Source organism: Podarcis liolepis, assembly GCF_965112155.1.
Source record: "Podarcis liolepis genome assembly, chromosome: 10".
In the NCBI taxonomy this organism is placed as follows: Eukaryota; Metazoa; Chordata; class Lepidosauria; order Squamata; family Lacertidae; genus Podarcis; species Podarcis liolepis.
The window spans coordinates 7,679,581-7,702,574 of NC_139562.1; the positions used below are offsets into that span (position 1 = coordinate 7,679,581).

At 47.9% G+C, this 22,994-nt stretch overlaps 1 protein-coding gene across 1 annotated transcript in view; it reads left to right on the forward strand.

Moving 5' to 3' along the window:
• CHCHD3 (coiled-coil-helix-coiled-coil-helix domain containing 3) overlaps positions 1-22,131 on the forward strand; it is a 213,968-nt gene extending 191,837 nt beyond the window's left edge. Inside the window, exons 7-8 of the mRNA XM_083461611.1 lie at positions 9,816-9,951; positions 21,445-22,131. Of these exons, the coding sequence (XP_083317737.1) occupies positions 9,816-9,951; positions 21,445-21,468 (160 nt within the window). The 3' untranslated portion in view covers positions 21,469-22,131. The remainder of the gene's footprint in view (positions 1-9,815; positions 9,952-21,444) is intronic.
• The last annotated feature ends 863 nt before the right edge of the window (positions 22,132-22,994 follow it).

Genomic DNA, 22,994 nt, shown 5'->3' on the forward strand with positions numbered 1-22,994 from the left:
TGGTGAGAAAGGTGAGCCAGAGCAGGTGATTTCAGAGCATCCTTCTTTCCCCATAGGCACCCCATTTCGCTTTGATAGTTCTCTGCTGAGAACTTGAGCTCAGCCTTAAATTCATAGTGCAGTGATGAGGATAGGGGTGGGGTTTTTTTTGGGGGGGGGGTTTATAACTTACTACTGGTAAGAGCAGACAAGTAATACTTTGCTTTCCCGCTCCAGTTCTGCAAAACTAAATATTCAGAGTAAAATAGAGGGGGCTAAAGCCACGACCCACAGAAGCCCAACTACATGACAGTCCGGCAGCACTGTAAATTTTTTATTGGCACTCTTTTAGGAAGAGCTGCATAACTCACTCCTGGCTCAGTAGACCTGGGAGCAATACAGCCAGCTCAAACTTACAGTAATAAAATCTTTATAGTGCCTCACACTACCACAGAAACTGTGCTTTCCTTTTATATCAGTAATATATACTGTACTCTCTCCTTAAGTGGAAGCAGCTTCTCTCTCTTTCTCTCTAAGGTCAACTGCAATACTCAGCATCAAACACCTTTAAAGGTGCACAACACTAAATTTCAGCATCATTATCCCCGGAGCGTCATTCTGTTGTGAAAAAGAAGGGGTAGAACTTTTCCCCCTTTTGCCATGGAGACCAACAAGAATTAGTGTATTTGCTCCAAAGCATTTGATCGTCTGCTGAAAATAAGATTTTTTTTTTACATGGAGCATGTACGGAATAGAACAAAGCAACCTGAGACTTAACCATTTAAAAATTTTGCTGCAAAGTGAGGGGAAAGAGAGAGCAAGATTCATCCAAGAATTGTGTAAATTCATAGCGATGAGCTCTGCCACCGTATCTGCGTCTGTATCTGTTTTAGTGGCATATGTCAAGCTGTAAAGGATGAATACCGCTCTATGGATGGGATCAACTACTTTGCTTTGACCATCCTAGATTATTCCATCGCCTAATATTATATAAGAGGGAGAAAAAATAAATCTGCTTTCTCTCCATATTGTGCATAATTTTAAATATTTTGTGGGGAGTTGCTCCAGCCCCCTGATAATTTTTGGGTGCCTGTTACATTACTTGTTATCTTCTGCATGTTAAATAGCCATGCATGTTCTTGCACTGTCTTTCTTCATATTCTACTTAAAGTTGTGAATGTTCATTCAAAACCTGCCAGTGAGTCCATCTCTTTTTGTTGTTTCTGTAGGTAAGTTGTGAGAGGTTCCCATTCTTTTTTAAAGTCACTATTGTCCTTTTCATGTAATTTGTCTGTTAACTTTGCTAATTCAGTGTAGTTAATCAGTTTTTCTTGCCATTCTTCTTTTGTTGGTACTTCTCCTGTCTTCCAGCCTTGGGCTAGCAAAACTCTTGCTGCTGTTGTAGCATACATAATTTTTTTTTTTTTTTTTTTTTTTTGGCAATTCTTGACCTGAAATACCCAGCAAAAAGGCTTCTGGCAGAAATATGGAACGCTTCACGAATTTGCGTGTCAACCTTGCGCAGGGGCCATGCTAATCTTCTATGTATCATTCCAATTTTAGTATATGTGCTGCCAAAGTGAGCACACAAAATAGAATATTTTCAAACCTTTCCTAAATGATCCCCAACATGAAATTCACATTTTTCGCAGTAGCTGCCCACTGGCACCATTCAATGTTTCATTGAACTTTCCACCCAGAGCCCATTCCTGGCCATTTGCCGCTGGTTTATAACCTATCAGTGTACACTGTGCATCTGTTAAGATATTTTTGGAATCTGTGTGCATCACTTTACACTTACTTATATTGAACCGCATCTGCCCATTCACCCAGTTTGGGGCGTTCATTTTGTAGCTCTTTGCCATCTCCTTCTCTCGCCCCGAATAATTTGGTGTCATAATTCAAACTTAGCCAGTTCACTGCTTGCTCCAAACTCCAGAGCATTTATAAACAAGTTAAAAGTCAGATGCTAAGAAATAATAATAATAATAATAATAATAATAATAATAATAATAATAATAATAATAATTTATTATTTATACCCCACCCACCTGGCTGAGTTTCCCCAGCCACTCTGGGCGGCTCCCAATCAAATGTTAAAAACAATACAGCGTTAAATATTAAAAACTTCCCTGAACAGGGCTGCCTTCAGATGTCTTTTAAAGATAGGATAGCTGCTTATTTCCTTCACATCTGAAGGGAGGGCGTTCCACAGGGCAGGCGCCACCACCGAGAAGGCCCTCTGCCTGGTTCCCTGTAACTTGGCTTCTCGCAGTGAGGGAACCGCCAGAAGGCCCTCGGCGCTGGATCTCAGTGTCCGGCCTGAACAATGGGGGTGGAGACGCTCCTTCAGGTATACAGGACCGAGGCCGTTTAGGGCTTTCAAGGTCAGCACCAACACTTTGAATTGTGCTCGGAAATGTACTGGGAGCCAGTGCAGATCTCTCAAAACTGGTGTTATGTGGTCCCGGCGGCCGCTCCCAGTCACCAGTCTAGCTGCCGCATTCTGGATTAATTGCAGTTTCCGGGTCACCTTCAAAGGTAGCCCCATGTAGAGCGCATTGCAGTAGTCCAAGCGGGAGATAACTAGAGCATGCACCACTCTGGCAAGACAGTCCACAGGCAGGTAGGGTCTCAGCCTGCGTACCAGGTGGACCTGGTAGACAGCTGCCCTAGACACAGAACTGACCTGCACCTCCATGGATAACTGAGTCCAAAATGAAAAAGAAAGACTAAGGAATGCCAGAAGGTAAATCATAAGGTTGCATGCGAGGTTCAATGTATGAGGGGCAGGAATTGTGGATGGAGAAGACTTCGCTGGATATATTTTGGATGGTTAGTCAGTCAGTCAAGAGCTGGTCACACTGAAGGCCAGTGGGTGTTCTCAATGGCATGGGGGAAAGGAAGGGTGGAGTTGATTTTGTTAAAAGAACAAGAGCACCTAAACGAGTAGTAAATCATCCTATTTGCAACGTTGTTGCAAAGTGCCTAGCAGCCCTACAAAAATAAATTAATGAACAGATTTTAAATTAGATTTATGTAAACCTGCAAAGAAAGGCTATGCCTTCCATTTGGCACAGTCTCTCTGCCCCAGGAGAGCTGTTTTTGCTCAAAATGGGAGTGGTGTGTGCAGTAATACAATCAGGTTATACATTTTTTAAGACCACCTTCAGAGTTTGATGGGGGTGGGGGAATGGCTTGGTCAATCAGAATTTAATTTTCAGTTCACCAAATCATATTGCTCGTGCATTAGAAGACTGCTTTCGATTGACAAGCCAGTTATTAAAGCAATGTAGCCGGTGTGCTATGATCACACATTGCAGCTCTTTCCATGTCTCTTAGGAAACCGGGGTTCTTGGTTTTTTTTGCAAAGTATACGTGAAGGTGCTTCTCCACTTTGGTGGAACTAGTAGAGCATTTCAGTTAAAGGCCCAAAGGTTTCATCATCATCCAGTTTTGAAATGCTTGCTTGAAAGGTCAAAGAGGAATCATAACATTGTTCTCCATATTGCTTGTTACTACTGTTAAATTGGGAAGTAGAAGCAGACCGATCTGTTTTGCCAGTTTGCAAACAGTAGCCTAGTTGCAACTGTTTCCAGACTGTGCTTTGTGGGATCCTAACCTATTTTGAGGGACGCGGGTGGCGCTGTGGGTTAAACCACAGAGCCTAGGACTTGCCGATCAGAAGGTCGGTGGTTCGAATCCCCACGACGGGGTGAGCTCCCGTTGCTCGGTCCCAGCTCCTGCCCATCTAGCAGTTCGAAAGCATGTCAAAGTGCAAGTACATAAATAGGTACCGCTCCAGCGGGAAGGTAAATGGCGTTTCCGTGCGCTGCTCTGGTTTGCCAGAAGCGGCTTAGTCATGCTGGCCACATGACCCGGAAGCTGCACGCTGGCTCCCTCAGCCAGTAAAGCGAGATGAGCACCGCAACCCCAGAGTTGGTCACGACTGGACCTAATGGTCAGGGGTCCCCTTTACCTTTACCTTTAACCTATTTTGGGAAGCAGCTTTGACATTATTTTATCAATACAGCTGGGTGTAAATAAATACTAGAACTTCCTCATCTAGAAGCTGCTGGGTGACCTTGGGCCATTCACACTTCTTTGAAGTCTCTCAGCCCCACTCACCTCACAGAGTGTTTGTTGTGGGGGAGGAAGGGAAAGGAGAATGTTAGCCGCTTTGAGACTCCTTAAAGGGAGTGAAAGGCGGGATATCAAATCCAAACTCTTCTTCTTCTTCAAACAGGCCTGCATATAATATAGCAGTGAACGGGCAGCTACCTGGATATGTTGTTGTGTTGTATTGTACAGGTATAGGCAAAATCTCTAGACTGGAGGATACTTTACTGCACATTTTGTCGCTAGCTCATGCTAGGCAGTTAATCCCGCTTGGCCTTTTTCCAAATGGGTAAACGGCGCATTAGGGGAGCATAACAAATGGAATTGTTCAATATGCAGCCAGGGCTTCTTTCTAGTAGGCTAATATAGTGCATTGTCTGCTAAGGAAGTGATCCCATTTACACAGCCAGACATATTGATACTTGGTCATCTCAGGGTTTCCTTTGGAGGATAGGAGAACCCACATGCAAAAAGTGCCTACACTACGTACTTCTTGAGAGCTCCAAAGCTCTGTAAAACCTTTCTTCCACTTGACTGTGCTAAGGCATACATTGCCTTGGCCATAACAATTATGATTTGAACTACTCTCTGAACTATTAGCTTCCACCCCTAACTTTGCAACAGATCTCCCTTGCCCTTTTGCTTCTAAAGCAGACTGTGCTGGTCCCGAGAGGCGAGGTCCGAGTCCAGTCCGAGGTCGAGAGTGCGGTATGGAGGCTGTCCGTCAAAGCTGTAGCTGGGTCCAAGGCGGGGAGTCAGGTGGGGTCAAGAACTCTGGCAGAAGAGCCGGACAGGGTGCAGGCAGGAACAGGCTAGCAACAACGTTGCTCCCGTAACCTGGGACTGGGGCTGGCTGGCTTTTATCTGCCCCGAGGCATAGGGCGGCCCTGGTCCACTGGTGACTCGCCTCTCCTGGCCTGGAGGCGAGCACTCCTCCTGCAGGAATGTAGTTCCCTCCGCCTCTCTGCCCTGAGCCTCTGCAGCTCAGGAGAGGCTGGAGGGTTACCGGACCCAGAAGCAACCTCACCTTCCCCTGATGGGGCTGAGAGTGGAGCACCTGCAGGCAATGTGTCCTCCATCACCTCAGGGGCCAGAGCAGACTCAGTTGGTGCCTGCATCTGAGGATCCAGCACAGGTGAGGACCCTTCAGGCTCAGGCCCCAGCCCCGGCTCAGCTGGTTCTGGAGGCGGGGACTCCTGTGCAGGCTGGGATTCCTCAGGTTCAGCCTCTGAGTCCAAATCCCAGGCCATCACACAGACACATGGTTGGATGGCTCCTGTCAGGGGACTGCCATCGGAACAGCGGAGGGAGGCAGTGGGATATAGAGAGCCTCCGATGCTTCTGAGGAGCAGCTCCTTGTCCAGCGCTTTTGAGGAGCAGCTCCTCGTCCAATGATGGGGTAAGCCACACCTCCAGTGGAGCAGAGGGGGAAGGGGGAAGCCGAGCAAGGGGAGGGCTCGAAGATGCTACTGAGAGCCCAAGCACCTCACCTAGCCCGGCCGGCCAGGAAGCAGGCACACCATTTCCGTCGTCCAGTTTGTGCAGACGGGTGAAACGTAAGGAGGGGAGGCGGAGATTTGGGATGTCTAAGTTCTTATGCTGAGGGAGAAACCGGAAGGGGCCACTCCCGGAATCTGCAAGTGACTTAAGATGGACATGAACTTTGTAGTTCTGCACTGTAAATAGTTTGCACAAATACAAACCTGCAAAAGGCAGGTCAGAGTCCTGCCTGGTTCTTCGTGAGCAACCACTTCACCACCTGACAGCTCCTGTCATGGATGCTTTGGTTAGATTCCTGCATTGCAGGGGTTTGGACTAGATGACTCTCGGAGTCTCTTCCAACCCCACAGTTCCATGATTCTGTTTGTCAAGGAAGATCCTAAGATCAGAACATCTTGAGTCTGTTTAAGGCAGCTGCCTATGCAGCACTTGCTGTGGCAGCAAAAACAGAAAAAAAAGGGGAATGGAGCAGTCCTACTTTTTCTACGAATGGAGAGCCCACCTCCTACAAGAAGCTGCTGGGAGAATTTCTCCTCCTGATAAACTGGATGATAGAGTGGAGAATTTTGAGAGGCCGCGTGTCTGCCACTCTCAATTTGAACTGTCCTGCGCATTGAGGATGCTTTTGCTAAGGGAGCAAAGCCTTGCCATCGGAATTACCTCATCTGAACAGTTCAGGAGCTGTTCTAAGTTTAGGTTAATTGCTTTGCTTGCAGTGACTCTCCAAACAAACCCTATTAGCAGTCCGCAGCTGGGCTTCCATTAGGTTTCATTAGAAGTGGTGAATCATGAGAGTGGTGAGTCATAAGTCATACGAAGCATGTGCATGCTGTGTCCCTCCAAGCTTTTTCAAGGGGGGGGGGGGTGGATGCAGCTGTAGCCTTCACGGTTATCAGTCACGGAAGCTGCAGCATCACTTCTCATATTGTGACACAGTCGACTTCTGAGGACACAATTAAGGAGGGTGGTGCTCAGCTCAGGCCCATCTCTGCTCACTCAGAAGAAGAGCTATGGGGGCAAGTGGGTCCTTTCAGTGACTCGTGTCCCGAGGTTCCCTAAGAGGCTCTCTGAGGAAGCACACCTGGGAGGCCTTTGTCCTAAAAGGTGGGTGTCAGGTGCTGTTGCGGTTGCTCGAGAGTAACCAGGCAGGACTCCGACCTGTCTTTTCCAGGCTTTATTTTGGTGCAAGCTATTTACAGTGAAGAGCTCATGAGTTCATGTCTGGCTCAGTCGCTAGCAGAATCCGGGAGTGGTCTGTTTTTGTACCTCCCCCAACATAAAAGTTTCGTCACCCCCAGCCTTTTCCGCCCCTCCCTGCACCTCAGACTACTGCGCATGATGGGCGATGGCAAGGGCGTGCTTCCCTCCTTTCCGGCTTGCTCAGGCTCCGTGTTAAGGCTCTTACTAGCGTCCTCTGGTCCTTGCACCTACTCTCAACTGGAGGTGGGGCTTTCCTCCTCGCCGGAAGAGGAACTGCTTCGCAAGATTTTCGGAGGCTCCCTGTAACAAAACTGCCCTTCTATCGCTGGCCTCTGAGCTGATGGCAGTTCCCTGACAGTGGGTTATAACTACCTGTCACAAGTAAACCAACTCTGGACACTACTCTGGCTCCTGGCCTTGACAGTCCACAAAAGTCTGCTTCCAGCAGCACCGCACATTGTGCTACCCACTCCTTGTGAGTTTGCTCTTTCTCCCCCCAACCCTTGCAAGCATAGTAGATGAATGTGCTAATACGGGGAGAATTCCTTTCTTTAGCTCAAATCCTGAAGGTCGCAAGTTGGTGAGGAAGCAGTTGGCATAGCAGTGTCACACACCACACCCTGTCTCTCCAGACAGAAAGACCAACTTTTTGACTAGGAAATGCAATGTGGAGATCAGTTCTGCAGTTGACATAGGGGTGCACTTTGGATTGTGCCTCCTGACTCGGTCACATCCTGTATCCAAAGTGGTGGAGGGCTATCCAGGCAGACGTTTGCCTCTCCATTGGCAGCGGCCTGCATCTCCTTAGGGAAGCCGCTCTCTCAATATGAGGTCTTTGGATATTGAACATTTAGGGGTGACACACGATGTGATGTGGAATGCAGGAAGCTGCCTTTATCCTGGCTTGTCCATCAGCAGCTCTTTGGGGTTTCAGGGAGGGAGGGGTATTTCCTATCATCTGCTGCTACATGAATCTTTTTTTTTTTAAAGGAAATTAAACCCAGGATCTTCCACATTCAGAGCATTAGCTTTACCAGGGTCCCCCTGTAAAAATACTTGTTGACAGCAGGAGCAGCTACCAAGAGCACATTTGTACATGGAAGATCACGTCGTTGGTAGAGCATGAGACTCTTAAATCTTGTGGGTTTGAGCTCCACATTGGACAAAAAAGATTCCTGCATTGCAGGGGGTTGGACTAGATGACCGTTGTGGTCCCTTCCAACTTAATGAGTCTATGAAAGCCTCTTGGCCTCAAGTATCTACAGAAGTCTCAACTTTTGGAGCCTACAGAGCAGGGCCACTAGGCTGGATTTTTAATTTGGCTTCCCAACATTTTGCAGTGGAACAGCATAATGATCAAGAGCGCCGGAGAGATGGGTGGTTTTTTTTTAATCTGGCGTGTGCTGTAAAATGAAGGAGATTTAGCAGTCACCCTCTGGTTTCTTTTTTGCTTCTACATCTTGCAAGGCTGCCAAGAACCGAGCCCTCCTAAGGAGCAGTTGACTGCTTTGCATCTCACTTTCATCCTTTTTGTTAAAATATGGTTATTCCCAAACCAATCCGAAATAAGGAGCATAAAAATATTCATTGCAGGACACACTCACAGATGAGCGTCTCTCTCTCACCATGTTCTACTTAAAATGATACTATGTGGAAGATATGATTGAGCTGGATATTGGATTTATGGGGGAAACGTGTGTGTTCACATATTGATTTTCAAAAGAGAGGAATGAGGTGTATTTCAAATGCTGCGTGGTTTCCATTTACCAAACAGCAGAAACAACCACTTCTCAAGTCTGGTGGTGGGTGCTGGAGAGTGATGATGGCAGAGGGACCGTGTGTTTGTATGTGTGTGTGCGCACGCGCACGTGCCTGGCTTGTAGTTGCTTCTGTTATTCAATGCCCCTTTGAACAGGTGGGTGGCCTGCAGAGGGGGAAACTGAGGATCTGGCCCATGGGGCACTTTCAGTTCCCACTTCTGCTATAGTGAGGACAACAGGAAGAAAGGTTGATGCCTAATTTCGTAGGATTGTGTAGCATCTATGCAGCTGGACGGCGCAGATGTCGGCTGGTAAAAAGCCGCTATTTCTATGTAAATCTGCACCAGCATAATTTCTAAAAGATGATGATGATGGGAGACCTTTGGAGAGAGGCAAGCCAGGTAACCCAAACCACGAGTGACTACATAAGTGCTGCGAATCTAGTAAATGTCGAGGTAGGTTCCTAAGACGGATTGTAAGGCGGAGGGAGCGTACTGAGTTAATCTTGGATCTGTCAACATTGGAAATGCTGATTGTAAATCTGTTGTAGAAAGACTGGCTGGGCGAACTGTGGAAACCAGCTGAACTGCCAAAACGTATTGTGTTGCATGGATTAGGGAAGGCTGGCAATATACACTGAGTACTTGAGAAATCTTGGTTCCCGTTCATTAATTCTTGGGAGAACAAATGCTCTGCGATTGCGCTGTGTCTACTGTTTTCTTTTAATGTTGCATGTGTTACTTCCTTGGGCTATGCCTGTCTTGGGACCTTGGGGTGAAGGGAATGAATGAATGAATGAATGGTTCTTTTGGATATTGTATGAAACTAGCTTTGGAAATAAGTCCATATATGTTCCTACCCCACCCCAAAAATGTACTAGCCCACATGAAGCCACGGTAGTCATTTGTGGTACGTTGATAAGCTGGCAGGTGGGGGGAAGCTAACAGCCTCATCTGATTTCCAAGAGTACGCCTACAATATCTTCTGATATCAAGCAACAGGGAAGGGTTCAGGGCATGAGGGTGGCAATTATTGAAACAGAGTTCTGGACTGGATGGACCTTTAGTCTGTATGAATCTTGATCATATAATTAAGAATACAAAGAACCTACTTTCTGCCAGCAAAATATTCTATATAATAATACATTGTTTCATATAAATTAGTATGAAAGCAGCCATTCAATACCTATCTTCTTCTTCCTCCTCCTCCTCCTCCTCCATCTTATCTCCCCTCCCTCCCCCCCCCCCCCCGTTGCAGGCGATACGAGTCTCGCCCTGTGTGTGCTGACTTGCAGAGCAAAATCTTCCAGTGCTACCAGGAAAACTCCCAGCAGACGCTGAGCTGCTCAGTTCTGGCCAGCGAGTACTTGAAGTGTGTCAACCAGGCCAAGCAGGTGAGTCCCAAAAAGCAGGTGGAGGGGGCAGGGAAACGGCGAGACCTCTGTGGAGCTCCTTCTGGGCAGTTTCCTGCCTTAGACCATTTTGCAAGGTCGTCGCCATTCTCTGCACTTCTTTTTCATTATTTCATGGTGTGGTCTAGGCCGCCGAGACCATATAACACCGGTCTTGAAAGACCTACATTGGCTCCCAGTACGTTTCCGAGCACAATTCAAAGTGTTGGTGCTGACCTTGAAAGCCCTAAACGGCCTCAGCCCAGTATACCTGAAGAAGCGTCTCCACCTCCATCGTTCTACCCGGACACTGAGGTCCAGCACCGAGGGCCTTCTGGCGGTTCCCTCACTGCGAGAAGCCAAGTTACAGGGAACCAGGCAGAGGGCCTTCTCGGTAGTGGCGCCCTCCCTGTGGAACGCCCTCCCACCAGATGTCAAAGAGAACAACTACCAGACTTTTAGAAGACATCTGAAGGCAGCCCTGTTTAGGGAAGCTTTTAATGTTTGATGCATCACAGTATTTTAATATTCTTTTGGAAGCCGCCCAGAGTGGCTGGGGAAACCCAGCCAGATGGGCGGGGTATAAATAATAAATTATTATTATTATTATTATTATTATTATTATTATTATTATTATTATTATTATCCGGCCGATCCTGTTCCATTTATTTCTACGGTATTGTGTTAACACTTAGCATTGTGAACAATCTAATATTGGTTACAGATAGGTAGCCGTGTTGGTCTGCCGTAGTCGAAACAAAATTTAAAAAAAATCCTTCCAGTAGGACCTTAGAGACCAACTAAGTTTGTTATTGGTATGAGCTTTCGTGTGCATGCACACTTCTTCAGATACACTGAAAAAGAAGTCACCAGACCCTTATAAATAGTGAGAGGGTAGGAAGGGTATTGGGACATGGGTGGTGCTATGGGTTAAACCACAGAGCCTAGGGCTTGCCGATCAGAAGGTTGGCTGTTTAAATCCCTGCGATGGGGTGAGCTCCCGTTGCTCGGTCCCTGCTCCTGCCAACCTAGCAGTTCGAAAGCACATCAAGTGCAGGTAGATAAATAGGTACCGCTCCGACGGGAAGGTAAATGGCGTTTCCGTGCGCTGCTCTGGTTCGCCAGAAGCAGCTTAGTCATGCTGGCCACGTGACCCGGAAGCTGTACGCTGGCTCCCTTGGCCAGTAAAGCGAGATGAGCGCTGCAACCCCAGAGTCGGCCATGACTGGACCTAATGGTCAGGGGTCCCTTTACCTTTTACTAGGAGGGGTATTACTCAGAGGGGTGGTGGGAATGGGTGATTGGCTGTCGTCAACAGGTTTACCACACCTATCAGCCAATCACCCATTCCCACCACCCTTCTGAGTAATACCCCTTCTCACCCTCTCACTATATATAAGGGTCTGGTGACTTCTGTTTCAGTGTATCTGAAGAAGTCTGCATGCACACGAAAGCTCATACCAATAACAAACTTAGTTGGTCTCTAATGCACTACTGGAAGGAATTCCCGCCCCCCCATCTAATATTGGATTTCTCTTCCTCAGATTTGCTTTCAATTCATAGAGTTTCTTTGTCGTTCTCTCCATATACCTTGCTTAAACTGACGGCGGGTGAGCTTAGTTGCAGTCGCTGAGGCTTTGGATCCATGTCTGCATTTGAAATGCATTTAAATCCTCCCCCGCCTTTCGCTGCTTCTAGCCGGCCTTGAATCACGCTGTTGCAAGTAGAGATTCTTCACATTTTGTCAAATCTATACAGCATCGCCTGGCACCCTCCTTGCTAGATATAACCTCCTTCCTTGCCCCAGTAATACCACTCTACCTATTTTTGGATGTTCTTCGGCTTTTCAAGCATTGCGTCTGCTTTGCCTGTTCCAGCTAAGCTAAGGGCAAACCCTTCAGTTTGTAGTCAACAACATCTGGGGACCCACAGGTTGAGAACCGCCGAATTAGAGGAAAGTGTCTTGTCTTGTCTTTTCTTTTGGTAGCATTGCTCTTACTCAGTTCCCATTTATTTCAGCAAAGCTCTGAACTTTTTGCTGGAATGCATCCAGCGGCTCCGCGGCGAACGTTGCCAGCAAAGGCAGTTGCACACATCCTCTTGGCTTGCTTCTGGTGGTGCTTTATAAATTATCCTCTTCTGCTCCTGTTATAATTCCATTTCCACCAAGTTGGCCCGCTCTCTTTCAGAGAGCGTCCCCGGTGGACCGGCAGGGCCAGAAGCCACGCTCTAGCTTGTATGGCTATCGTTTGCTTGCTTTGCATGTCTGCAAATCCAGGGACACGCCAGTTTATAATGGTTGTCAAGGCAGCTTGCCAAGTTTACTTTGTGGAGTCTCTCAAGAGAACACAGTAATCTGGCGTAGACCGTATGCATGGAACTGAGAGATGGAAAGGGCCAATTACGGCATCTTTATAGATACATGATTGTTGCCTGCTCCCCGTTGCCTGCCCTGTGTCCTGCTTGCTCCCTCGCTGTCGCCTCCGAGTTTCACGCTTGTTCTTCCAGTATAGTAGCCCCTCACGGCACTCCTGCTATTCTGATTCAGCTGGTGGCAGAGAGTGGAAGCAGCACCAAGGCCTCCTCTGTTCTCTTATCTCAACTCAAGCCTACAAAGTCTGAGCTTGCCGGGGAAGAACGGAGGAAGCTATATAATCCCGATACTCAAATCACCAACCACCGTTGCCCTGCTCAAAATCAGATCTTGTTTGTCTGGGTTCCACTGGTCCTCACTGCTCAAATTGACCTCAGTTTCCACTTCCACCATCAAATTATATGGGATACCTCAGTGTCTATGGTGTGCAACTCAGATAAGAACCTAGAATTTTGGCTATGCTTAATTCTCTCCACCACTCGGACAATCATCCTTTCGCTATCCTGAGTTAACTTTCTGGTTTCACCCCTGGGTCCAGCATGCTGGCTTTCACGATGTACAGTGGTACCTCTGGGTGCGAACAGGATCCGTTCTGGAGCCCCGTTCGCATCCTGAAGCGAACGCAACCAGCGTCTACGCATGCACGGGTCGTGATTCGCCGCTTCTGCGCATGCGCATGGTGTCATTTTGAGTGTCTGCGCATGCGCGAGTGGCGAAACCCGGAAGTAATGCGCTCTGTTACTTCCGGGTCGCCACGGAGCGCAACCCGAAAATGCTCAACCCGAAGCTACTTCAGCCCGAGGTATGACTGTACAAGCAATTCAGGTTTTTTGAGAAATTGCCACATAACTTCTGTTGCAAAGGATTTGGATATCTTCCCTGTGAGTCGCGCCTCTGTTTCCCCCCACCACACAGCAACCAAACAGCAATTTGGTTTTGCTATAAAAATTCAAGTTCTCCCCCCACACCAAGGTCTATGACATCTGTAGAACTATTGAGGCTGCCATGTGGCCTGCGCTATCTTCCTTACACATCAAGGATGAAGAACTGCATCTGTTTGGTGGGCCAGCCAGATGGTTATGTCCCCCACCCCTTGCGGGCCAAGTTTGACAGGTGGGTGGGCCAAGTCACCTGACGCCACAGTGATACCTTTTTTGCCCTGCACTTTCAGGACTTCTTTCAAAGCATTCCACAGGACAGCGCTTTGAAAGGAGCTTAGGAAAACCCAGACAGTCAGCTGATGGTTTGGTCTTAGGGAACCCCTTTCAGATTGGCTTGCATACGGTGTTGCACGCACTGCCGATCACCTGGTTGGCAGTGCCTGCAAACCCCCTTTTGGCTGAGCCAGGTTTTCACCTGCCCCCGCACCTGGTGTCATATATATAATGCCATGCATAGGGCACATGGGTGTGGCTTGGCTGAAACAGAGTTGCAGGCTAAACGGGGAGACCTCGCAGGTCCAACTAGGCTTATGCCCAGAGATTGCCCACCCAGTTCAGATAATACCTGTGACATCACTGACTTGGGAAGACAGGCGAACTAATGCCAGTGTACTGGAAGAAGCAAAGATCACCAGTGTTGAAGCAATGATTCTTCAACATCATCTTCATTGGATTGGTCATGTTGTGTGGATGCCTGATGATCGTCTTCCAAAGCAACTACTCTATTCCGAACTTAAAAATGGAAAGCGTAATGCTGGTGGTCAACAAAAGAGGTTTAAAGGCTGTCTCAAGGCAAATCTTAAAAAATGTAGTATAAACACTGACAACTGGGAAACACTGGCCTGCGAGCGCTCCAGTTGGAGAACAGCCTTTAACAAAGGTGTCATGGGCTTTGAAGACACTCATACTCAGGACGCAAGGGAGAGACGTGCTAAGAGGAAGGCACGCCTGGCAAATCCACACCGTGATCAACTCCCACCCAGGAACCAATGTCCCCACTGTGGAAGGACGTGTGGATCCAGAATTGGCCTCCACAGCCACTTACGGACTCATTGTTAAAACCGTGTTTATGGAAGACAATCTTACTCGGCTACGAGTGATCACCAAAGAAGAAGAAGAAGAGGTCCAATTGCCTACCTAACGCCTTAGCAAAGGTTCATTTTGTGCTTCATTCCCCCCCCCCCAAAAAAAATGTACAGCCCCATGCCACAGAAGTCCTCCTGTAGACAGACAACGAAGCATTTTCCTTACTTGGCAACAATGCCCCAACAGTTCCAAAATCTGTTGCTGCTCTTTTTTTTTTTTTATTAAAAAATTGTTTTATTAATAAACAACATAAACCAATGGAGAGAGAGCATAAAGAAATATCATTATTGCAGCATGATGAAAGCAACATAAAGTTAGACATTATCGTCAAACTTTCCGAAACGGCAGGAATAGGAGGTGGAGTCATGGCTGTCATCTGCATATTTGCTGAGCGTCCAGAGTAGCATCGCATACTATCGCTGCTGTGCCTTCTGGAAGAACATCAGCACCCCAGTACCACACTTCCTCCCTGATGCAGACAGTTGTTAAGTTTTGATGGCCCTCTAACTGTTAGTGGGGTTTCACTCCACTCTCATGAACCTTTTCTAGGATATGGATATACAGAACACAGCTTACGGTGCACGTTAAAACAGGTGGTCTGGAATCCTGGGCAGGTTGGGAGGAGGCTGGGGGTCCCTAAGACCCTACCAAAATGGTGTTTCCTAGAGTCCTTTGAGAGCAGCGATAGCAGTTAAAACCATGCTCATATATGTTTGGATGTGCCCATATGGGAACAGAAAGCGCTTTTATCATGCTATTGGAAAGGCTTAGAGGGAGCTATATTTTTACTCCTACATCCCAAGGGAGGATGTTTTTGTAGTCCTTGTGGGCCGTAGGTGGGGGTGCAATTCCCCCCCCCCTTTAAGTTGCTGATGACTGAAGAATCTAAACAAATAGTTGGCTTTGAAGCTGCTCCGAAAAAGGCTGTATGAAAACCAGACTGTGATTAACACAGACAGATGCATGCGAGGGGATGAATAAGCCGAGAAGAGGGAAATCAGGGGACGAAGAAGCCAATCCGAAATCGGCTACTGAAGAAGAAGAACAGCACAGCAGCAACAAAAACTGTGTTTGGAAACCGGCTCAATAACGCCGAGAAGCAGACACAGGAGGGAATCTGAAATCCAGGTAGCGATGCCTCCCACCAGCACGGCAGCCGAAGACTCTTTTTGTGCTGCTCATAAATTGAATTTATTGACTCCTCTTTCCTTCCTGCCTCGATTGCAATCGGCTCGTCTTGTCATCTGCACACTCCGTATTTCGCACTCGGTAATCTCCCGACTCCATCTCTCCCTTAGAAAAACCTCGTGGAGCTGCTAATATTGAGGGCTTTGACACTTGGCTGTATCTCGAGTTAAATCTTTATCTGAAGTTCTCTCAAGGCAGTTTGATAAAGCGAAGCATATTATTGATATATTCCTCCCCTCCACCAGAGCAGGCTTCCGATGACGACAGTTGTTTATCGTGACCATGTTTATCAAGGCAAGGCAGTGGCGGCCGGCGGCAATCAGCGTTTATGCGCACTTACAGCAAGAATGGGATCTTGAAGGGGGGGGGGAACATATCAGTAAGCTTTTCTCCCTCTGTCATAACACTGGAACTCGTGGACATTCAATGGTGCTGACTGTTGGATCAGAACAGAAAATGCTTCTCCATGCAGTGCTTAGTTAAACTGTGGAACTCACTGCCACATGTCTTTCTTCTGTTTTTCCCATAAGCATCCGGTTGGCCACTGTGAGAACAGGTTGCTGGACTAGATAAGCCTCTGGTCTGACAGCTAGCTTGGTTGCATTGAGCAGGGATGTAGCCAGTTGGTCTTGTCACATGCACCGTGCCAGTTTCTTAAGCAACCAGATGCGCTCTTGCTCCTAGTGCAGGGCTTGGCAACCTAAGGCCCATGGAGGTCATTTAACTGGCCCATGAGCTGCCCACAAACCGAGCCATCCGCTCAGGGATTCCCCACGCGCTGCGCTAAACCAGCACGGCACGGGGGCTCGCTTCCACGATGCCGGAAATTGCACCTGCACAGGTGCAGACTCCGGAAATCTTGGGTAGGTATGCGCGCGATCCGGCCCACGGAGGGATCTCCGCTGGAGTAAACCAGCCCAGGCAAGGTAAGCCTTGCTGACCCCTGTCCTAGTGCCTCTCACCACCATGACCAACTCCCACCAAAAATACCGTATTTTTTGCTCTATAAGACTCACTTTTTCCCTCCTAAAAAGTAAGGGGAAATGTGTGTACGTCTTATGGAGCGAATGCAGGCTGCACAGCTATCACAGAAGCCAGAACAGCAAGAGGGATCGCTGCTTTCACTGCGCAGCGATCCCTCTTGCTGTTCTGGCTTCTGGGATTCAGAATTTTTTTTTTCTTGTTTTCCTTCTCCAAAAACTAGGTGTGTCTTATGGTCTGGTGTGTCTCATATATATATACCATATTTTTCGCTCTATATTTTCCAGCTCAGGTTCATCAGCTTCATTCTTGGAATATATTGAGAGCTATTGGGGGGTGGGAGGGAATATATTCCCCTCCATCAGCCAAACTCCTAGTGCTCAGAATTGTTTGCCTTGATCGTTGCTATAATATTGTCCTTTATCTAAGCAGCTAAAAAGTATGCTGAGGAGGCACAGACAATTTTGCTTTTCTGCCTGAAAGTCCTGCGCCTGCTGTTCTGATTGAAGTCATTGCAGTGAATAATTTGGCGCACATGCGAGAGAGATTGTTTTTAACCAAGGGAAATGTCCAACAATTAGCAAGTTTTCTGAGCAATTAATCCAAAATGTTGCAGGTGTAGCTGCTGCTGCTTCAAAAACACAGAATGGAACCCCCTGCGTACCCAACTCAATCTTCTCTGTGTCATACAGGGCATCTCTTGCAGTGGAAATGTGGGTGGTTGTTTCCCTCCCTCTCCTTACAGTGGAAATGGTGTTTTGTGTTTTGTTTTCATCTGTCAGCAATCTGTGTGATGGGCAGCCACCTGTATTTTCCTGCCTCACCTGGCAGATTCCCAGAGCGAAGTAGCGGGGTTCTGCTTTTCAAGTTGTGGCACTCCTCACCCCACCCCCCACTTTGCCCCTGAAATATGTTAATTTATGCAGTGTTTAAATTTATGCAGTGTTGAATGTTAAGAGGCTGGCTAGGTGTTGCATTCATCACACGGAAAGTATCCAAGCATAAGCCAGGCTTTAGCTGCTGAGATTTCTGAAGGTTCCCTGGAGGCAGGTGGAGAAAACTAGAGAGAAGGTTCTGGCCCTCTTTCTCCCTGCATAGCTCCTTGAGGGGCTAGCTGTCTTTGGGGAGAGGAGTGGAGACCTAGACAAGAGGGAGAAAGATCACCAATGGCTCCTGTCTTCCTGCAAGCTCTTATAGGTTACCCTGCCTTTCTCCAGGGAACTTCAGGTTTTTTAATAGTCAGAGCCCAGTTCACACTCTTCATACCACGAGAGTAACGTGTAGCCAGGCTTTTCATAATAAGATTCTCTTGCAGAAGATGCCTTCCTGTTGCAAGGAAGAAACCATCAAGGTTATATGAATGGGAGAAACAAGCTAGCGCAGAATAAAATGCACACAAACATGCACTCTGTATAAACCCAGGACCCTGCAGCACTGTGCCATCATCACAGGTGGGAAGAAAATGCCTTGCAAGAACATCAGGAGGGGAAATACGCTTGTACCCCACTTCAGGAGCCTCTGCACCACAATGGCAATGTGAAGAGGAGCTCTTGTCGTTGGCATCCGTCTGTCTCGAGAGACGAAGGAGGGTGCCAGCGTGGGCTGAAGTCAAACCGCTGTATTAGCAGCAGCAAAGTGAGCTCCCTGGGACGCAAGCCTGGCCAGTGCGCCTGGAGGTCTTGGGCTGCAAGGCAGGCAACAAGATCCTCCTCTTGGCCTTGATGATGTGATGGAAAGGAAAGGAGAGCAATAGGTTTGGCATCAGCTTGGCTGCAGGAGTTGCTGGAAGGAGGCGTACCAGGCGCCATCCAACCCTCTTGGGCACTCCACTCTGGATATGTGTAGGGCTTACTCCTTAGCCTTTTCTTCTCCCAAAGATATCCTGCAAGGAAGAAGAAGAAGAAGAGTTTGGATTTGATATTCCGCTTTATCACTACCCGAAGGAGTCTCAAAGCGGCTAACATTCTCCTTTCCCTTCCTCCCCCACAACAAACACTCTGTGAGGTGAGTGGGGCTGAGAGACTTCAGAGAAGTGTGACTAGCCCAAGGTCACCCAGCAGCTGCATGTGGAGGAGCGGGGACGCGAACCTGGTTCACCAGATTACGAGTCCACCGCTCTTAACCACTACACCACACGGGCTCTCTGGCAGTGGAGGTTGAGGATCAGAGTTTCCTTCTCCTAGATGGGCTGCCTTCCCGGGTTGCCTGCCTATCAATGCCAGAGGGACGCTGGTACCATTTATCAATGCCAAGTGTGATCAGAAGATTAAGCATAAAATGGGTGTCCAAACTTTTTTTTAAAGAGGGCCAGATTTGATGAAGTGAAGGGCCAAAGGGCCAGCCAAAGTTGTTGACCTTTTTAGGATTGAAGTTGGTGAGGTTTTTTTAGGATTTTACCCCTGAAAATAAACTGCCACAGGCGCCGGATTAAACTGACCGGCGGACCGGATTATGCCCCCGAAAATGGACTTTGGACATGCCTGCTCCACAGCATGTTTGGTCTCATCTGCTCAATCTGCACTTAGGGGCAGTTGGGAACTCACCAAGCCCTTAGACGTAGGCTAAAAGATTGGGAAATGTGGCGCGGCTGCCGATTTTCATCACAGGTGCAAGCTGCTTTCGCGCAAAGTGTGTTTGCCAAGGGGACGTGTCTGGTCTCCGCACGTCGGCGCTCCCCCCTGTTCTGCTGGCAGTGCTGTTTCTCAAGATTGAGTGGCAGGTGTTGATTTTCATATAGATCGCAAAAAAAAGGTTGTTGGGATCGTTGCAATATTGCTGCTGTTTGTTATTTGAAATAGCACCCTTAAGGCACATTGAGCTTTGCAGAGTAAGCAGCAGCAACAACAACAAAGGGAGGGAGGAAGAAAAGGTTCCTGCCCCAGGGAGCATACAGTCTACATTTCAACAAAAGGAGGGGAGCACCAAGTGTACCAAACAGAGGGGTGGGAGAAGGGGGGTAACGAGGGATGAATCTTGACATTTTAGACTTCATTGCAGTCAAGTATCAGTTTTGGGGGTGTCAGTTAAGACAGCAGCTTCACTGCAGTAGTGGCTTTGTGGAGGGTTTGGAAGCGGGTAAGAATAAGGAGGCAACAGAAAGAGAAGAAGAGAAGAAGAAGAGTTTGGATTTGATATTCTGCTTTATCACTACCATAAGGAGTCTCAAAGCGGCTAACATTCTCCTTTCCCTTCCTCCCCCACAACAAACACTCTGTGAGGCAACTGAGGCTGAGAGACTTCAGAGAAGTGTGACTGGCCCAAGGTCACCCAGCAGCTGCATGTGGAGGAGAGGGGAAGCGAACCTGGTTCCCCAGATTACGAGACTACCGCTCTTAACCACTACACCACACTGGCTCTCTAGGAGGTGAAGGGAACACTTGCCCAGGACTTTCCTACCAGACACAGAGCCCAGTTGTGTTGCATATGGCTGGAGCCCCAAGCAATGGTCACCTGCCTTCCCTCACTTAAAGAGAGGCAAAAAGTATGTTGCCTGCCTCCCCACCTGCGAGGTGACACATAGGCAGTTTGGTCTCCCAACCTTCTCACTTTGCATTCAGGATGCTTAAAGGATACTTCAAAAGGGTGATGCTGGTGAGGGCTCTCTGAATGGGACCATGGGTTGCCTTCCTTTGCAGTCCTTGGGAGGGGGCCTTCCAGCTCACTTGTCTGAGCCACCTGCAGCTCTTTTGGTCTGCAGCCATCTCACCTGCTGTCAGGTGTGCGTGCAGGAGCCAGGCCCTGTGACCAGTAGGACTTTGCAGGACTGGGGCCTTCCTAAGTTCGTTCTGAAGAGGCAAGGCGCGGCCACACAGGCCGAATGGTAACTCACAGCACCTGGTGGCAAGAGCCGGGAAGGGATATAAGGTCAGCATTTCCCTTCGGCTCTTTGCCACAGCAACATGCTTTCTGCCTTGCTGCATTTGGCCTCTTGCTTCCTGATCCTTGAACCTCGGCTTCTTGACTCCCTGCTTCTTGATCCTCGGACCCCTGACTTGGTGCCTCCTTGCTTCCTGACCCTTGGCTTCTTGACTCCTGGCTTCTGGACCCCCGTTCCTGCTCCCACCCCGCCATCTTGCCCCCAGTCCTGACGTCCCCTGCCGGGACTTCGATTGCCCGTGAACCGAACCGTGACACCTGCAGCCTCCTGGTGGCATGCAGCTGGGCTCAGATTCTGCCGTGGGGGCAGGTGGAGTGGGGCTGCTGCTGTTGGGAGAATAACCGCCCTGCCTTTTGGGTGTGTCATTGGGTCAGATGGTGTTCTGGCCCCTTTTTTTGGGAGTTGGGGGGGGTGTAAAGTTTTTTTAAATTTCATTTTATAATGTATATAAAACAGAGAGAACAGTTTTAACAACAGATGGAAATTACCTGTGCCAGAGTGGGAAGGGAAGATATCCCAGAAAAAAGGGAACCTCGCAGGTGAAAGCTAGAAAGGTTCACTTCTCTCTCTGTGGGACAAGTTGAGATTTACCTGTGAATGAGGACTTTGTATTCTTATTCTTCTTTCTTTGTTTTTGTTTAGATTGGTTTGTTTTTCATTGTAATGCATTATGAAAGGTCTTAATAAAATCATACAACCCACCCCCCCAAAAAAGAAGATGATGAAACTTGAGAGATGAAAAACCAAGCTATAAAGTAGGCACTTTGAATGAGTACAGCTACACATGGGTTAAAACAACTAAAATAAAGCACATTAGCGTTATCTGATTATCAAATCTGCCAGGTTTGTGGTGAGGGTCATCTTCAAAGGATGGTTCCCTTGCACATGTAACAATAAAGGAATGCCAAATCATATTAAAAGTGTCTGGAGGTTCTAGTCCTTGTCGAAATCTCAAATTAGCTCCCCCTTAACCCGTCTGTTTTCAGGCACACTGTTTCCCTTCGCGGTGGGGTTGAAACTTCACCTTGCTCCTTTTCGTTCCCTTGCAGAGCCTGGCTGGCAGAGGAGGATAGAAGCCCCTCCGCGTCAAGTGTCAACTCATCAACTCCAGTTCCAGCAGCAGAACGGGGCGTTTTATTCGAGAGCAATCCAGCAGCCCATTTGCAGGGCAGGCGGGAGAGAGAGAAGGAGAATCTAGAAGGGCCAAATCAAGGCAGTAGGATGCGGCAGCTCAATCAGCGTGGCCAAGACCCGAATCTCATTACACTAGATATCACACATCGGAGGGCAGCTCGTGAAACCCACTTGCCAGTGATTGCAGGAAGGCAAGGCAGGAACCCTCCCCTGACCTTAGGAGGAGGTGGAATATTTCATCCGAACACTGCCATTTTCTCTAAAGAACCTGCTTTTCCTGCCAGCCCTTCCCTGGGCCTGTGTTGGCCGCCTCCTGCTGCGTTCCTCAAAGAATTGTGTTTTTCCTTTGCATAATCATGAGAATGTTGGTTTAATTTATTGCCAAAATTATGTCACTGGGAGGGTCATCTGTCTTCCCCCCCTCTGCTGGAATCATGTTTCTAAAACCTCCATTGCATGGGAGTTCATTGATTGCAAATTATAATTGTAATAAGGCATTTGATTACACGGTAACCGTAGCCTGTGATTGTGCTGTGCTGTCACCAAGTACTGACAATTATGTTCTCTCGACATCGATAATAAAACGTGCTTCGTGAAACGGAGGGTTGTCTCCCTGCCGCGATCTTGTTGTGGGGAGAGAAGCCTGGGTAGGTCGCAGGACCCATGGAAAGGAAAGGGACACATTTCACGGGGGCTCATGTGTCCCATGCGGGGAGTCAGACTCAGGTCAGCACGAAAGGAAGAAAATCTCTCATGCTGGTGAAGTTAGCTGGAAATGAAATACAACTCAGCCTCGTTGTCACAGCAACAATTCCTAGTAGGACTTGCCCCTTTGGAGCAGTTGCCAGGACTGAAGTTCCCTGCCTTCTACCGCCCTTAAGGCTCCTCCTCTCCCAGATGTTTCTCAAGCACCTCTGGCCTCTGTTCTGCTCCCCTCATTACTCTGTGGGTTCTTGGAGACAAGCGGGAAGGGAGCTTGTCACAGCAGGAGAGGGAGACTCCCTGGCTGCTCCCCCCCCTTTTGAATTATTTTTATTAGTTGCAAACACGTGAATACAGTGGTACCTCGGGTTACATACGCTTCAGGTTAGACTCCGCTAACCCAGGAATAGTACCTCGGGTTAAGAACTTTGCTTCAGGATAAGAACAGAAATCGCGCGGCAGCAGCAGGAGGCCCCATTAGCTAAAGTGGTGCTTCAGGTTAAGGACAGACCTCCAGAACGAATTAAGTATGTAACCAGAGGTACCACTGTACATCAAATATACATAAATAAAACTAAAAAGAAAAATAGAGAATATAAAAAGAACAAAGAAACAGAACAAAGAATGAAAAATAGAAAGATATTTTCAAATCGTCTTCTACATGGGGAGTTCAAGCCTTTTTTAAACAACTTCGGCTTGGCTCCTTATTTCATATCTCTTGACTTCCTGCTATCGATGAACGTACTTGTAAATCAATTTTTTT